At 40.5% G+C, this 18,542-nt stretch overlaps 1 protein-coding gene across 1 annotated transcript; it reads right to left on the bottom strand.

The window, feature by feature from the left end:
- Positions 1 to 354: 354 nt before the first annotated feature.
- LOC119726747 (cysteine--tRNA ligase, cytoplasmic-like) lies at positions 355 to 16,737 on the bottom strand. Its single transcript, XM_038198584.1, has 16 exons — positions 16,659 to 16,737; positions 15,160 to 15,337; positions 13,172 to 13,367; positions 12,540 to 12,689; positions 12,058 to 12,198; positions 11,096 to 11,184; positions 9,708 to 9,942; positions 8,589 to 8,717; positions 7,667 to 7,900; positions 6,794 to 6,894; positions 6,016 to 6,205; positions 5,186 to 5,254; positions 4,128 to 4,209; positions 3,495 to 3,643; positions 2,733 to 2,876; positions 355 to 1,892 (listed from the first exon to the last, which is right to left on the bottom strand). The coding sequence occupies exons 1-16, from the start codon at positions 16,675 to 16,677 to the stop codon at positions 1,728 to 1,730; spliced, it is 2,271 nt and encodes a 756-aa protein (XP_038054512.1). The 5' UTR covers positions 16,678 to 16,737; the 3' UTR covers positions 355 to 1,727.
- Positions 16,738 to 18,542: the final 1,805 nt, after the last annotated feature.

Below are 18,542 nucleotides of genomic sequence, written 5' to 3' on the forward strand. Positions count from 1 at the left end.
TACCATTCAACACTCCAGACTCAAGAACCATCGAGTTTTAAGAACATAGGTCTGGGAGCTAGACAAGGCAATGAAAAAAAAATCCGCGCCAACCAATAACGCTGTATTGTGTCGTCGGTCTTCGAGCATCGATATTATAAACGGAGCTACATCAGACTCCATTGAAATGAGGACTGAACACACGACATGTCATGCCTTAATTAAGAATTTTTTGTTTTTATTTGGCTATTTTTTTTTTATATATATTTTTAAAACAAATTCATTAAATAGAGACCTTCACTCAAAGATGGGACCATGTAATAATATGAAAAGCAGATTCATGGATGATTAAATAACCGGAATGATCATTATCAATTCAAAAGCTATTCATAAGATGGAATTTTTTTTTTTTGCTCAATGGCGCAAATAATCAAATCGCGAATATCGCCTAAACCGCCCAAAGCTTTAAGCCAATGTAAAAACCGAAACTCCTTGGGTTTTAAATACGTACTCAGTGTGCATTGAAACATGCAGGATAAAATTTAAATAAAGATTGCTTCATTTCAAGTGATTTTTAAGGTTTTTCAAACAAGACAAGAGTCCATTTGTTGGTTACAGTTTAGAAGTGAAAATAAGAGATGGATAGAGAAAAAAAGTTTGCAGACAGAAAATAAAATGACATATACATGTAGTTGTACATAATTATAATGGTACACAATGCTTCTAGGCATCAGCAAATGTCATACGAAGTACCCGACATACTTTGCATAAATTCAACAAATGGAACACAAACAAAAACAAAAAGCTTCAAAGCAGCTTTAAATTCACAAATATATCTGAGATTCAAATTGACGACAAAACATGATCGTCTCTGTTACTACCGTAGAGCTGTATTAAATTACTACAGTGCTAAACTCACTTCTCGTGTAGAATACTTTTAGACGCTTGCTAGGTGCAGACGTTTTGAAGCGAATGTGCGTGATCATAGATCATATTGAAATTTACATGAAACAAAATTTCAGTGATGAGTTTTCAATGCAATGCGAGTGTACATCAAACACCGTACGAAGACGAGGTTAAAGTATAAAAGAAACCCACATCATCGAAAGCCATACGCGTACATGTGCCTTGTTTACAAATCAATTGCTCATTTTACGGATTGTGTATTTTGGTCTGGGCGCATTAGTTCCATTTAAGCTGAAGATTTGCACTTGACTGCATTGATATTGTAAACATTTGGTAAATATTTCAAGAACCTTTAACGTTTAGCTATTTTCACAGAAGCTGACGCCTGCCCATTATGTCTGTAGACATTGACCGGCATAATTGACATGATAAATCAACAATGACTGACAAAATAAATAGCGGACAGTCATGGAAGACGTAAAAACTATATTTATACCCTGAATGTAATCAAGAACTAACATCAATAAGTATATGTGCCATGTAAAGTTTAACTCTAAGGAAGAAAGTGTAAACGTACATTTTGTAACCTGTCCCTGAATTATCATTCGGGTTTCATTTAAATGTTTTGGAAAATTTGTAAACGGATATGGATTTTTTTTGTTTAAATTTGTAAACGTACAATTTTCAAATCGTAAATTTAAGCATTGTTTTTCGAATAAAAATGCTGATGCGCACCTTAGTCATTAGCTCCTTAGTCATTTAACATAGCTCTATGGTTGCAACAAATACCTTTCCTAGTATAATTAGGAAATTAAATAAAAAGTGTGACTAGGTTTTTATCGTTAAGATAGATTCGTTGCCGCTGAGACTGAGTCGTTGCTGGGTGTTGCCTCAGAGACCTTGAGGTACTCATTGTAGAGTTTCTCCTGCGCTTGGTACAACTTGGCAAGTTTCTTTATTTGTTTCCCACTAAGCTCCTTCCCCTCGGCATCGTGGGTGGGCATGCCCTGAAGATAAGCACAATAAAAAATGTGATCAAGACCAAATTACATAACTGTGCTTACCGTAAGCGACGATGCCTTGCTAACTATTATAGCAGAAAAATATATGTCAATAATTAGTGTACTTCTTAAAAGTTCAGCAAGGATTTTGACTTGTGTGCCTGTGTACATCCCATTAACCCTAACTCCCTAGGGTGATTTACTAGGAACCTTCCTCGTGCTTGCAAAATCTTAACACCATAAACTGTGCACATGAACAATTGGACTCTAATTTTTGTGGTATGCCTAATCATATGTAAAGCACAGTGCGTTTACTAGTGCAGCACTCATCCTAACAGATTCCAGCAAACCCTGGTGTTGGAGTTTGGCTGGTTGGGGATTTGTTAGGATTGATAATTTAATCTTTCTTTACTTGCAAAACATAATAGATTTATCCCACAGTTCTCTATCAATGTGTACAATGTGTATGTTTACTTTCACATAATTATGCCACCTTTTGTTTTCATTTTTTATAACCACAATTCTGTGTATAGGCCTTAACTACAGCTAATCTGGGCTGATAAGATTACCAAGTCAGTATGCTTGGGGAAAGGGGGGGGGGGGGAGGTTTGAAGTAACCCTCGTACTCCACTATTACTTTTTTCTGGTTTAAATGTTTTTCTAACTTTCATGCATTTGCGAGGCCTCTCAATGTAGAAAAAAATATAGGTAAGACACCCTGTGCTCACAAAACATAGGTTAGCATGAGCAACTTTCATATTAAGCAGAGTACGGTGCATGTTGAGCAAGTTGAGACGAAAAGTTTTACTTTGGGAGTTGATCCCCCCCCCAGGCCTGATGACTTACCTTATCATCAAAGGCTGAGTATTTGGATGTTTCCTGGAGGAACATCTGTGATGGAGGGATGCGTCGCTGGGCATCCTTGGCAGCTTGCTTCTCCTGCTCCTTCCTCTTGGCTTCCTCCTTCTTCCTCTGCTTCTCTTCCGCTTGCTGCATCAATCCGAAGAAAAAAACAAAAACAAAAGCATTTATAAAGAGCCGTTTTTTTTTCAGGTCAATTTAAACCATGGGAAAAAGGGGGGGGGAGGGATTCTGCCCCCTTCTCGTCTCGGAATTGCAATGGCTGATTGTTATGAAACATTCATGCTTCTTACCTACGCAAAGTTACAGGTCAATCGAACAAAGTATTTTGTAATTTTGATCATGAACATTCCAGGCTTCCCTCTGTAAATGAGTGAGAATAAGTAAGTGTATTTTCCTACCCGCCGTCATTGAGAAACAAAAAGATTTTTCAGTAACCGGGTTGCAAAATGTGGCATTTTGCAGAACGCTACATCTGATTTTTGTGAAATTGACGTCAAAACAACCACAAAAAAATCTGTCTTAAATATTGTAAATGCTTAACATGAAAAAAATAATAAAAATCATACAAGCGAAGATATCCGAATCGGCATCATGCACCGAAGATATTTAGTCATCAAAAAACCTTTTGCATATTGTTGTATTTAACAATACCAGACAAGTCCTATACACAGTTGGATTTGCATGCTTTTAAATAACAGAGAATCAAAAACGCAAATCTACCCAACTTATGGCATATATACAAACCTGCTTAGCGAGTTGTCTCTCTCGCAGTATTGTCTCTTTGTCCACCAGTTTGACCACCGCTGCCCCTTCCTCTCTGTCCTCTAGTCTGACCCCTAGGTCAGGCAGAATGTCGTCCCGCAGGGCATCACACAATTTCAGGATATCCACGGCTGGTGAACAAAAGACAGATACCCACATGGATGTGTGAAAAGGAACGTGTTTCCATTTAAACAAAAGAAGTACATTTTTTTTAGGCCAAAAAAAAAAGTATCCGGTTTCTGGTATGCTCGCGCGTCGTTGTAGCCATGCGCGTCGGCAAATGAAAAAGTTTTTTTTTTCAATAAAAGATGATGTCTCAAAACCGCCAAACTCACTGGTTTGACTTGAATCCTGCTGCTGCACAATTTTAACGTGTTTTTAGATGGGTTTATGATCGAGAATAAGCTTGATGTGGCCTCTCTGGACTCCCATATATTTGCACTAAGTTTAGTCGGGCACCATTTGCAGTCATCAGAAGACATTTGAAGCAAAAAAAACAGGTTAAAAAAAAAAGCTGCATCGCCGCACCACTTTTTGGGCAAGCTCCATACCAGAAACCGGAGACTTTTTTTTGTGGCCTTATTTACATGTACATGTATTTAAAAAAATGCATACCTTTTTGTTGTCGAGCGGTTTGTCTGACTTGTTCTCTGAACTCTGACAAGACTTGCAGATAAGGCATGACGGTCTCTTCCACCTGTTATCAATGTGTATAGGAAAACAAAAGCCGTTTTCACCCATTAACACTTCCATTACATTATATTACATTGAATTTAGGGCCCGTCTCAATTCATATCCGGGACGAGTTCTGGTCAAGTTGTGGCTAGAATTATTCCCTTTTTATTAGCGAATGCCTGACTCACCAATACTGATAACTTCATTGTGGGAAGATTGCGGGGAAGTTGTTCAGATTCACGCATCTTATACCTGACACAATGTTCGGAACTCATCCGAGACATGAATTGATATCGGCCCTATTACTCTATGATTAATCCAGAGAGCCACAGAATGCTTGAGCGGTTTGGACAATATAAGGAGTAATTGACAGGGCGCTTTGGGGTGGTAAGTAAGGGGTTAAACTGAGGAACAGACCTGGGATTAATCAACCCTTTCCTGCATATGATATGAGGCATGCATGACCAATCCTTGTCCATTGCACCCCAGTTCCACGCCTACCCACATTATTCCCGGAACCACCAAAACTGCTCTCTCTGTTACTCCCTGTATTGCCCAAACTGCTCCAGCACTGTACGGTTTTATGGATGCAGCAGGGAATATGTACAATGTAATACAATGATATACAATGTAATACAGTGTTATACAATGTAACACAATGTTATACAATGTAAAACAATGATATACTATGTAATACAATGTAATACAGTGTTATACAATGTAATACAATGTTATACAATGTAATACAATGTTATACAATGTAATACAGTGTTATACAATGTAATACAGTGTTATACAATGTAATACAATGTTATACAATGCAATACATTATACAGTGTAGTACAGGTGCTCGTGGGTTCATTTGAAATCAATAGTTCTCATCTACAGATACGATTGCAAGTCTTCAAGTACAGTATTAAGTTTTGCTTTTTAATTCCAAAGCATGTTTGGCTGGAAACCTTTAATAACTATGACACATTTAAAGACTGAATACTTACATTCACATTTTGGGCAGCCCCACTCATCGGGAAGCCTATGGGCTCGTCACCTTCTATTGCACCGAACACCTGAAAAACAATGGTAAAAATTCCACCTGTTTCAATCTGGTGAACCAGAACTAAATTATTCCTAAATTTGATTTTAAAGTTTGACATTGAAATGGTTAGGTGTGACTACATGTACAAGTCATCAAAAGATTGACTCATTTAATCTAAAGTTTTCACAGATATCTTTAAATGAAATACCACGACTTTTCCAGGACAAAAATTGGGCTTTCCGTGATGAATTCCTACCCAGCATCTTAGGACCCTACAATACATGTACACTTGGTCCTCCCACTTTTTCATGTTAAACTTTATGTCACCCTAAAAAAATCTTATAAGGCATCCTGTTACTGTCTTCCTAGCATCTAATTTGTTACCATCTTCCCAGAAAATTTCATTTGCTCTAGTCATCTCCTGACAATGGCTAGAACAGGCTAGTCGAAATGTTGAGACCAAAGACAAGTTCTTTTAGAACTTAAAGCAGGACTGCTCTTATCAGAATTAAAATCTACTGAGCGAAAGTTGATAAGCAGGACAAGTTCTTATCATGCCACATGGTGTTACCGCAAACCGAAACGATACTGATATTCCACCATGCAAAGCCTAAAATCTTATAGCAATTTCATGGTTTTACAAAGTGCTGAGCACCACTACAACTATAGAAACTGCAAACATGGCCGAAAAAGAAAGCAGGTGAGGGCGAGAAACTGGCTTATTTGTTAACTTGGCCTTATACTTTCTAATTTTTGATGTTGTTTACATGTTTGACAGTAGTTTGCCCTCACCCTGAGCATCTTGGTGATATAGACTGCAGCGTTCTGCAGCAGTCTCCTGTTGGGCGGGGCCTTAGCAGCCCGCCTCTCCTGCATGTACACGTTGCACTGGCCAATCAGCGCCCGCATGCTCTCCAGCGCCATCTTGGTGTCAACCGAGTCGCACAGCGCCTCGTTGACCTTTGATCTGCAAGTCTCAAACCTTTTGAGAAAATAAATAAAATAAAAACTTGTAAAAGACAGTGGTAAGTTTGGACAAATTTTCCTGTCCATTTATCTTGAATAAATAGTATTGTATAGGTTTATTTAAACTCAATTTTAATGAAGCAAGTTCCTTCCAAAAATTGTCAGATCCTTCGCTATACAATAACAAAAAGTTTACCTTTTCCAAAACTCAAAAGAGAGAAATTAGACACAGAAACTGCTCTCGCAAAAAAAAACAAAATAAACCAGCAGAATCAATCAATTATGAGCTGCCACCTGTTTTTGAATGAACAAGGGGCATGTATAGTAGATTGGTTGCTACACTTAAATGGTTGTTGCAAATACCCAGTTGTCTGACCGTAATTTCACCCTCAGAAAACTATATCGTCACTTCATCTACAATTACATCATTGGAATGGAAAACCTCTATTGCTTAAAATGATTCCTTTGTTGTCAAAGTGATTTCTTTTTTGAGAAAATGAAGGGAAAACATGAGGACAAATATAAGTTTAACTGTACATAAGTACTGTACGTTTTTTTTCTTTCAAATATACACTAAGTGTAAGAATCCAGAGAGAATTCTTACTTTTCGTTGAGATCCAGCTCTGGCTGGTTCCATTTCTCAAATGCCTCGGGGCCGCTAGAGGGAGCATCACGCAGTATGGCTTTGACATTCAGAAAGAACTCCTGGGCACAACAATAAACACTCAGTTAAATGCAATGCGTTTTCACTCGCTAGTCTTTTTTCAACACATTTGGTTGTGCAACTTTTGCAATAAGATGTGGCAAAAGTTATGCAACTGTATTTTGTGAATCTGTTGCAATTAGATTGAGGGCAGTGTTGTACATTGTAGTCGAGTCCATCACAAGCATCACAAGTCCATCACAACTCTTCCAGTCTCGAATGAAGGTACAAGCTATCCAAATGAAATGTGGTGATGTGTGTTATTTTGTTTCATCCCATGTTACTTGTGACCAGACTTGTGATTAATCTTAAGGGGAAGTATAAAAAAAAAAATGTTTAGCAACCCCGCCCTGCTTCCTTTTTGGCAGCCGCTTGGAATGTTTGTTTTTTTATTTTTGAAAAAAAAAAGCAAAAATGGTGACTAGTCCATAATAAAATTAAATACTAGCAAGTCAGAACTTCTAATTCTAGACTCTAACGGTCACTTCCCACATCATGCAGTCGACCCTGCCATCCCCATACCAGCCACGACACGGACATTCTTGCCCATGCAGCAGGTTTTTTTTATTCTTGTAACACCGTGCTAGAAAACGATTAAAAAACAATGTAAATATGTTGAATTCTCTTGTCAAGAATGTCCTTTTCCTTTCTTGTATCTTTGAACAGTGTAAAAACCAACTGCTGTCGGCTATTTTGAAAAAAAAAAAAAACTGCCTCCTCCTTTTTTTTTTAAACCCGGCCTAACTACAACAGCAGTTAGGAGATCTGACTCACATTGACTGTCTTCTCGTACTGCACCGCAACGTCCATCGTGTCGGCCGAGTAGTCCAGCGTGTCCTTCCAGGAATGGAGCAAGAAGACCAATCGAATCTGTCGGGAAGTGTACTGCTTCAAGGCATCCTTGATGGTGACGAAGTTCTTAAGGGACTTGGACATCTTGCAGCCGGCAATGGTCAAGTGGCCCGAGTGGAGGAAGTAGTGGACCCAGTGGTCATTGTCGTAGTGGGCCTGGCAAGGAAAATGAACGGACAAAAATGTGACCTGTCACCATGGAATGAGCTAAAGCTGCAAAAACAATTGCCATAACTTTTGCACTGCAATAAGGAAGAGCCAAAATTTGAAGGGATGGTTGATAATCCTAACTCCCTAGCGTCTTTACTAAAAACTGGACCCAGTCCATCAAAATCCATCAATCACTGTGCGTCCAATACAAAACTGTACATGACATAATGGAATCCACCACTGACGCCCTGGTTGACATTCATGGATGTGCTACACATGGCTTTTATCGCAATAGCAGTACAGGAAGCTAGGCAAAATCAATCGGATACCCCTAGCACTGCTTCAGGCCATTAGGCCCAAGTCCATCATACTCCATCAATATTTAGTCACGCCAGGCCTTCTGGACCAAGTCCCCCAAAATCCACCGAATGGGGGGGGGGGGGGGGGGTTAGATTTTGATGGAGTTGGGGTGGTTAGGGCTAAGTGAACCTCATTCTTCCTTGGGTCAAGATTTCTTGGGTCCCAGTGCCAAAGTTCCCAAGAAGGGATTTAGTTCATGGCACCTTATTCTACCTTCTAACTTGTCAAGGCTTTTTGGGACTGGCTTAATTAGTGGCACAAAATCCAAATTCACTTGGCCATAGACTACCCTTTTGTCTATCACAGACTTCATAGACTGGGTCCTACTACTTACCTCAGCTTGGGCCAGTTCGTTGTCATGGTGAGGGAACTTCAAGTCGACTCCTCCTGTATGTATGTCCATGGACCCTCCCAGTATACTGCTTGCCATGACGGAGCATTCAATGTGCCATCCGGGACGACCCTGTTGATCAAGAAAATTATGAATCATTGTTAACTTCAAAAATAGTCTTATAGTTAACCCTGAAAGATTGTTTAGGCCACTGTAAAGGGGACCAAGATTTCCCACACCCCTTCTGATCTCAGAAATGCAATGACTCAATGTTTGGGTTTTACCGCAATCATCTTGAAGTTGTTTGGTGTTTCATTGTCGATACAGCACTTACACGTACATTAAGTCACTGAGTAAATTTCATGCGCAAATGTTGTCAATGAGCCACATTTTGGGTTCAAAATTTTTCACATGACGTGACATATCCACTTGAAAAAAAAAGAGACAGGTTTACACATGTTTACTAAAGTTCAAAGAATAAAAAAACAATTTAAATATCTGTTTCTAAACTTCATTTTAGCTCTAGTGCCTTCTGAAATTGTGTTTAAATGAAACCTGTCGAAACTGTCTTTGGGCAGTCAGGAGAGAGCAAGGTTGTAAATGGGAAGTGAATGGTCTTTATCGCTTTTCTGAAATAAACTCTGCATTTGTAAACTATATGCGTGTGCCTGAAGTAACGGCATGCAACAGTGCCGTCAAGTGTCAAGAGCAGGATGGGGCATTTTCTGTGAAAAAAAATGCAGTTTTAGAAAATTTAAACCAAAAGGGGGTATTTCAGTATTTTAATAAGCCTCTGTACTGAGGACGTCACACTTTTTTTACATGTACATTTTCCTCTGGCGCCAGTGGGGGCCCACGGTCCACTGAGCACCATAGGAAAGCAAAGTGTGACGTAATCAGTACAGAGGCTTATTCAGTTTGGTGGAATGGATATTTGCTCTTTAACTCATTAGTTACCGTATTCCAAACCCCCCCCCCCCCCAGCTGCCTTGCCTGTTACTCCTGAAAATTGCCAAAGTATTATATAGTTTTATGGATACATCAGTAAATAAACACATTGTAATGCAATGTAGTATTGTTGGTAACGGATAAGTTGATCAGTCTATTCACAGTATGCATTACCTGCCCCCAGGGCGAGTCCCAAGCCGGTTCGCCGGGTTTGGAAGCCTTCCACAGTGCGAAGTCGTTGGCCGATCGCTTCTCGCTCAGCCGGTCCTGAGAGATGCACAGGTCCCCCTCGCCTTCCTTCAATGCTTCCTGGTCCCCGAAGGCCTCGGGTACCAGCTTAGCATAGTGGTGACCGGGAGCAGTGTCAAACTTGGAAGTGGTGAAGTACACCGAGCCATTGGACTCGTATCTGTCAAGAAGATATGTGAAGTTTTACTAATAGGGACTGAAAACTCCATCCACATTCCAGACCGTGTGGGATTAAGGCTGTCCATTTCCGACTAAATTAGTATTTGATTATTCGAAAGTGCATTTGACCAAATATTCGAATATTCGATACTTGCTAATCAAGTTTTACACTTGCCAGTGTGCCGCGCCGTTCAAAAGTTAAATTTGTGTGCATTGATATTTTTGGATGCTGTAGTGTTTTGAAGTAGGCATAAGTATACTTTTCTTTGTCGAGGGCTTTAACCTGCTAAAAGGATGGGAAGAATGAATTGTCGTTTGACAAAAAAAGGTACTGTGGACAAAAAAGTGGCATCTGACAATAAAGCACCACAAATTTCCGATTAAAATAACATCACAGTCGTTGCGCATGTGTGTACATTAATTTTTTTCTTCAAATATCCGAAAGGCATATTTGGTGTCATTCACTTTGTCCGGAAGAAGTTCAGAATCCTGCAACTTGTACACAATACAATGTCCCTAACTTGTCAGGAACTCATCCTGGATATGATTTAAAGACATAGTCCATCATTTGTAATTGTGCATTTTGTTCGTTTGAAGCAACAAAAGTGTTCAATATCTAATGAAGGATACTGAACAACTAACCTGATGAAGTTTCAGCTCAGCTTCAGCTGTATATTCCGAGAAAAACAGCATTCTAGGATCTCAATTTCAGATCAAAAGTTGCTAAATCATGTTTTGAATTGTTTTGAATTGCAGCTTTACGCAATGTCGCGCACTGATCCGACAAATTATAGCAACGGCGCGCGCCTGTGCGTCGTGGCAATGCTTGCGCGCGCTGCGCCGAATAACAAAACGAACTACTAATTTAAATTTTCCTACGGTGCTTCTTAAGACGCACCGTTGGAAATGCCTTCTTTCGTTGATTTCTTCAAAATGAGAGCTTGGCAGAAAGAATAATTTCACAGGGAGTTTAGTCCCCTTATTATCTTTCAACCAGTATGTTTTTCAACAATAATTACGCCAGTTACTTTTTTGGATGGCTGCAAATGATGGACTCCGGCTTTAAGACGGGCACTAACCATAGAGCTATGTTAAATGACATTTTGGCTGATTTCTTGTGCCTGAAATTAAAGTAGATGCTTTTCAAAACTCACCCAAAGCCATTGTCCACAATCTTTTGTGTGTAGGCGATGACTTCCGGCACATATTCGCTGACTCTGGTAAGAACGTCAGCAGGTAGGACCTAAGAGAAAAACAAAACCAAACAGATTTAAATTCAGCTTACATACAACTGTGTAGCTTCAAAAAAGAATATGTATCAAACATATAAAAAAAACAGGTTCTTCCGGATGCTGTAGTGATAATTTTAAGATGTGGTTTGTAGAAATATCTGATCAAAAGTCAAATACTTGTAATTCCAATTTGCTTTTATCGAGATGTTCATACTTTTTAATTTGAATAAATGTAAATTATCATTATGCAAGATGTGCAATTCAAAACACCGAGTTATTCTCCTTCAATAACTTTCATGAAATGTGTCAAAACTTGCTGTGCAGCTGCAGCTTAAGTGATGCACAAGAGTGAAGTTATGCCATTGGGTAATTCTATAAGTTTGGATACGGTTACAGATGCACTCCTTTATGCATTCTTTCTACAAAGTGCAGGAAAAATGTCAACCTTTGGGTCCCTCAGTTTATAGTTGTATATATACAACGCCTGAATAAATCCCTGTTATCTGATTGGTGGGTCGTTTTTCACGTCACTGAATTATTCGTAACGCCAACACTGAAGTTCTATTCCACAGTAAATACAAGTTCCATTGATACGGTCACACGATTGGTGGCACTGGCCAATCAGATGACAAGGATTTATTCAGGTGTTGTATAAAACAAAAAGTCAATGTTTCACACTCGTGCAATGGAAAGAATAATTTCATGAGGTGACAGATGGAATGTTCTATTTCACTCTGCTTTGCCATGAGGTGACAGATCGAATGTTTCATTTCACTCAGCTTTGGAACATTCAATTTGTCACATTATGATGAAATTATTCTGACCATTGCACTCATAAACATTCATTATTTGTGTAAGATTCTGTAATATGGGCTGCAGCGTACATTGAGCGCATCCATATCCTTGTGGTATTCTCGTTCCCAATGCTGGGTTAATTTGAAGAAGATGGATTTATCTTTGACTTCGCTGCCGTGCTCCGCATCCAGCCAATCACAGAGTGGGTCTCTGGCTGCCTCAAGCATCACCTATGATGGAAGGACGAGAACTAGAAATGAGACGTAGTAGGTGTTCTCCAAGGAGTTAATAAAAAGTTCTCCAAGGAGTTTAATAAGAAGGCAAGATCAGAAGTGCTGAAGGTTTCCAATGGCCGTAACAGTCCTGAATCCTCCAAATTCAATACGATTTTGCACATCCCCTAGGGAGTTATTTCCATTTCAAAAAAGTGAAGATTTGCACTTTTATGAAACTTTAGAGAATTAAAAACCATAAACCAAAATGTTGGAAATTGATATTTATTGATATAAAACCAAAACTTTCGAAATTGATATTTAATGATATGAAATATACAAATTTATTACAGATGTACCTTGGTACTTTTTTCAATCTCACTTCCTTCTTTCTGGCTCTTGAGGGTGCTCTGCAGGCCTTCAGTAGCTTCTGTTGTTGCTTTGGCAATGCCGATGTACATCTGCTTTTTGTCCGGATTTGTCTCCTTGTTAAGCTTACTCTCAAACATCTATCACAGAGAGGAAAAAAATTACCAACACAGGGTCAGGGGTTCCAATCCTACTGCTGGCCATAGGTTCTGTCCATGGGCAATCCACTTTACCCCAACAGAAAATCTTTTTATTGTGCAATTGAAAGCTTTCACCTCTTGGACTCTTGATTTTTAATTAAAAAAAAAAATCTTTCACCACTGAGCATTATGCTTCGGTCGTCCTGAGTGTGCGAAGAGAGTGTGGCCTAGTGGTTGGGGTTTTTGACTCATGATCAGAGGGTCAGGGGTTTGAATCCAGCTGCCTGCCATCTGTTGTGTCCTTGGGCAAGCCACGTCACCCCTACTTGTACTTACCTCTCTCCACCCAGGAGTATGAGTGGGCATATGTAAGTGCATTAGCTAGGGAGTAACTGTGATGGACTGGCATCCCATCCAGGGGTAATACAAACATTTAGTTTTTCCCCTAACATTCATAAAACCCAACTACACTCTATAAACACCTTCATTGCTTCTTGGACGTCTTTCAGGCGTTGCTCCGGGCTCGATGCCTCCAGCAGGTACCGGTCCATCAGATAGTTAGTGCGCCCCCTCTTGATGATCTTGTCGTCAATGTCCGTGATGTTCATGACATAGAGGATGTCATAGTCAAAGTAGTAAGTCAGCACACGCCGCAGGATGTCAAACGAAATGTATGACCTGATGAGAACATGTGAGATGTACAATGATAGAGCATGGTTTGAGGGAGGTCATTTGAAATTATGCATGTGTGAGGTGTTGGCGGATTTGACTACTTTCTGACGACATGGAGGGGGATATGTCAAATTGGTTAATATTAAGAGGCTAATATCAGATTCAAAGGTTTGCATGGTAAAAAGGTAATAAGATAAGTGGTTTGCAGTAGCACCATGGTTTTTTACAAATACCTTTTTGTTAAAAACCATAAAAAGTCTTTATTAAAGTTGACAAACGTCCTCCAATTAGTGCTGTGACTTCTCTATGGTTTGTGAGGCGCCTGAGGACAACTTTCCTTATAAGGAGATTATATCGGGGCTCTTATAAGCTGTGGTTTTGTACTGTGTGCATGCAACTGGTTTTAAACATTGCTGTTTTTAACACTGATAGGTGTTTTACCGGCAGTTTAACTCTTTTGCTACGGTGAGCCGCTGACAGCAGCGCACAAAAACTGTACATGTCATACGGCAAGCCGCTGGCAGCGGCTCGAGGACGGCACTGTAGATAAACAGGGGTATCCCCATGACGTGTGCCTTATTCACATAATTTATATCATATAACCTCTGACCCTAGTTTGAGCCGCTGCCAACGGCTCTCCGTCTCGCCGGGGTCTGCTGCAGGTTATTGTGAGCAGTTTGTTTACAGAGAGACGTTTAAAGATGGCGGCGTCGACATCGACACACGGCGGAATTTCCAGCGATTTATTACGTACAAACGTGAAAAAATCGGGAAATTAAATTCAGTAGCGAAAGAGTTAACATGTTTAAAACCACCCACTTGACGGGCTCTCAACCAATACTGAATGGGTAAACTATCTCAGGTATTTATGAATAAGGGAATAAATGTGTGCTTCGGAGGTTTTTATCACTCTGTTTAAGACCACTTAGAGTCTGGGTGCTGATAATTACCCGAGCCGGAGGCGAGGGTAATTATCAGCACCCAGACTCTAAGTGGTCTTAAACAGAGTGATAAATACCGACGGAGCACATATTTATTCCTATTCATAAATACCTTTTCGGTAAGAAAAAATCATATAATTCGTTCAAAACATCCCGATTTTGTTCAACAAATTCACTTTATGCTTTTTGAAACATCCCTCTTGCAAAATAATGGAGTGTTCAGCTGGCGAGTAAGATGTAAACAACCCTTTTATGGAGATTGACGCACGCGTATCATGTTCTGCGCGATGTCGTGCAGAACGCACCTGGCGCGTTGCATTTTGAATTTAGAACTTTAAAATTCTGACTCCCTGGTAGTGTTGCGCATGCCTACGTGAGGATTGTGAACGTTCAACCAATGAAACGATAAGAGGCACTGGATTTTTAGGTGTCCACATTTTATTGTGACACTGGAAAAGTGTTTAAGACCAGCTAGCCATGTCTTTATCATCCGTTTAAGACCGGCCACGTGACGGGCTCTCGACCAATAGGAATGTGTAAACTGTCTTAGGTATTTATGAATGAGGATTTAAATGATGAGGATTATAATGTAGATGGGCAACCAGACATTTATAATATTGATTCAGATTCAATACATAAGACATTTTTCCATACTGAATTTCACCAGAAAAAAATGTGTCATTCACACTATGGAAGCATGCATTCAGAGCCATGCTGTTATTTGGATCAATATTGGTCAAGTGACCCATTGGTTTGTTAAAAGTATGCCACGGGGAGTGGATGGAAATTTTGACCGTCTGTGACCTTTTAAACAGCAGGAGGGTTAAAAAGAAAATGCAATGATGAAATGGCTCTACCTCGCATGTCCCATATGGGATGCATCGTACACCGTCGGACCACAGCTGTACCATGTCACCTTCTTGCCCTCCTGTGGCACAAATGGTTCCTTCCGCCTTGTCAGGCTGTTGTACAGGTGTAGCTTGGGGCAGCCAGCTCCACTGGGAGGCTCCCAGGGGGGTTGCGTTCTCTTCTTGGCTGAGGAGAAACATTACAATGTTCACTTATAATTTGCAGGCTTTTTGAAATGATGAAGGAGACGCTTTTTTCCCCTCTCCTTCCCCCCCCCCCCCCCCCCAAGATAGTGGATGTTTAATGTGCATATCAAATCCAAAAAGATGCCTCAATTTCTCAACAAGTTTGAGGTACATGTAAAATTAACAGTATCTGGTCTGGAGAATTCAAAGTTTAATTTGCAGAGATGCCACCAATATATCAATAAAAAGCCAGAAACACTACTACCCCCCCCCCCCCGAATTCCGGTTTAAAGGGAATGTACAACATTTGCTTTTAATTTTGCTGCAAGTTTCAGAAATATGCCTAAATGGATTTGGAGGATTGGTATGTTAAAGCAAATATTGGTTTCAAATTTATTTCGTAAATGGCTTATTGCCAGTGCCACAGACTCCAGACTCCAGTGGCACTGGCAATCACGCAGTCATTCATAGCAGTGCGTAGACTTGGATTTCGTGGACTTTTGTGTACATCATGACGTACATCATGCGAATGGGGGTCAGACAAGTCGACCGTTGAGACAACTCGACTCGGGACAAGTCGACCGTTGAGACAACTCGACCGTTGAGACAACTCGACCGTATGTGCGATAAATGGAAGACAAGTCGACCGTTGAGGCAAGTCGCCTCGCATGTTTTTGGGCCTAGTTTTGGGGATAGTACCGGGGTTTTATGACGGCGGCTGATCGCCGTTTGGGAGTGATGACACATGAGGATTTTTTGTTGCATATATAACAGAGCCGATATAGCGCAGCGTGATTGTTTTTGCCGGGCCTGTGCGCCCACTTGCCGCGCCGGTTGACATGCCCGCGTGCCGGGCCGGGCCCGGTCCTCGCGGGCAGGGCGCGCCGGCCCAACGCGACGGCCACCGGATCGGATCGCCCTCTGTGCATCGAGTATGCCCGCGCCGCGCCCGGGACCGGTCCTGCCACAGATTTTTGCAACTTTTTCCGCTCCACGTGTACACATTTCCATTAAGTCGAGCTGTCTCAACGGTCGAGTTGTCCCGAGTCGAGTTGTCTCAACGGTCGACTTGTCTCAACGGTCGAGTTGTCTCAACGGTCGACTTGTCCCGAGTCGAGTTGTCTCAACGACAACGGTCGACTTGTCTGACATTCATGCGAATACACGTTCTGTTCTCAAATAGCCCCCATTCATGCCATTTCATAGTCTAAACTGCGTTGCTTTATAGTCGCTATGTATGTCATAATCTCAAATCGTGCATTCACTACAAAATAAACTCTGTCATTGGATCAAATACTTCCTTTTCTCCACTCAAAACTTACCATCTGTGGGCGCCGCCATGTTTTCACGTGTGAGTGCTATACTTCAAGTACCGTGCAGTTCGTACCACAACTTTCCATATTAAAGTGTGTATATTTTGATTTGCATGTACTACACGAATGTATTATTTCCACTCGTCTGATGCAATTGCTACGGTGTCCTCAAATGGCCACATCAAAAAAAAGTTGTCCAAACCTAGCGACGAAACTGAATTACGAGTCAGGCTATTTGGGCAAATGCATTCGCTGTTTTCTCTATCTTCTATATATAGTGTTCACCATATAACGCAAAGGTGCGACAGACCAATTTGAAATGGGGGGGGGGGGGGGGGGTTCAGAGGGGGAGGGGAGGGGCTCGCGACAAATTTGCCGACAGACCACGTGCTAGAAAAAAAGCGGCCAGCATACAAGGAATTCATTTCATTTCATATTTCATTCCATTTCAGATACATTTATTTCATGTCAACATCATTGAAAAAAATGTGATAACAATGTTCATCGTACACTGCAACTTGTTCAAAAGAAATATTTTGTCTATAGCAAATTAGCAATATATAATAAATAAATAATGAAGTGATGTTAACATGTAGGAAAAAGGAGAAGCAATTGCTTTTTGTTCCCCGTCCCTATGAACACAAAAACAAAAGAATAAACTGGCACAAGAGGACAAAAGTACATACAAATAATGTAATAGGGACAAGGACATGTTATGCATGAGTGAGACCGGGCAATAGATATATAGAGATCAAAATATTTTGTGTAATAAAAATATGAAGAGAGATGCAAATAAATTAAGAGTTGTATAAATCAGCATTCATAAATACCTCAGACAGTTTAGCTATTCCTATTGGTCGAGAGCCCGTCACGTGGCCGGTCTTAAACGGATGATAAAGACATGGCCAGCTGGTCTTAAACACTTTTCCAGTGTCACAATAAAATGTGGACTCCTAAAAATCCAGTGCCTCTTACCGTTTCATTGGTTGAACGTTCACAATCCTCACGTAGGCATGCGCAACACTACAAGCGAGTCAGAATTTTATAGTTCTAAATTCAAAACGCAACGCCCCAGGTGCGTTCAGCGTGACATCGCGCAGAACATGTTACGCGCGCGTCAATCTCCATAAAAGGGTTGTTTACATCTTACTCGCCAGCTGAACACTCCATTATTTTGCAAGAGGGATGTTTCAAAAAGCATAAAGTGAATTCGTTGAACAAAATCGGGATGTTTTGAACGAATTATTTGATATTTTTTTACGGATAAGGTATTTATGAATGGGAATAAATATGTGCTCCGTCGGTATTTATCACTCTGTTTAATACCGCTTAGAGTCTGGGTGCTGATAATTACCCTCGCCTCCGGCTCGGGTAATTATCAGCACCCAGACTCTAAGCGGTATTAAACGAGTGATAAAAACCTCCGGAGCACACATTTATTCCCTTATTAATATTCTTTAGTTTTTTTACAAAAAATGCAAAACTGGCTGATTTGTTTAAGGTCTGTATTTAAAGCTATAGTCCATCATTTGCAGCTATCCGAAATGTAACTGGCGTAATTATTGTTGAAAAACATACTTGGTTGAAGGATAGTAAGGGGGCTAAACTCCCTGTGAAATTATTCGTTCTGGCAAGCTGTCATTTTGAAGTAATCAAGGAAAGAAGGCCTTTCCAACGGTGCGTCTTAAGACGCACCGTTGGAAATTTCCGTTAGTAGTGCGTTTTTTTTTATTCGGCGAAGCGCGCGCAAGCGTTGACACGACGCACACGCGCGCGCGGTTGCTATAATTCGTCGGTTCAGTGCGCGACATCGCGTAGCTGCAATCGGCTCAGTGAGAACGTGTCTCGGACGCTGAATTCTGGCCCAATTCAAAACATGATTCAGCAACTTTT

Source organism: Patiria miniata, unplaced genomic scaffold (assembly GCF_015706575.1).
Source record: "Patiria miniata isolate m_02_andy unplaced genomic scaffold, ASM1570657v1 HiC_scaffold_1, whole genome shotgun sequence".
NCBI lineage: Eukaryota > Metazoa > Echinodermata > Asteroidea > Valvatida > Asterinidae > Patiria > Patiria miniata.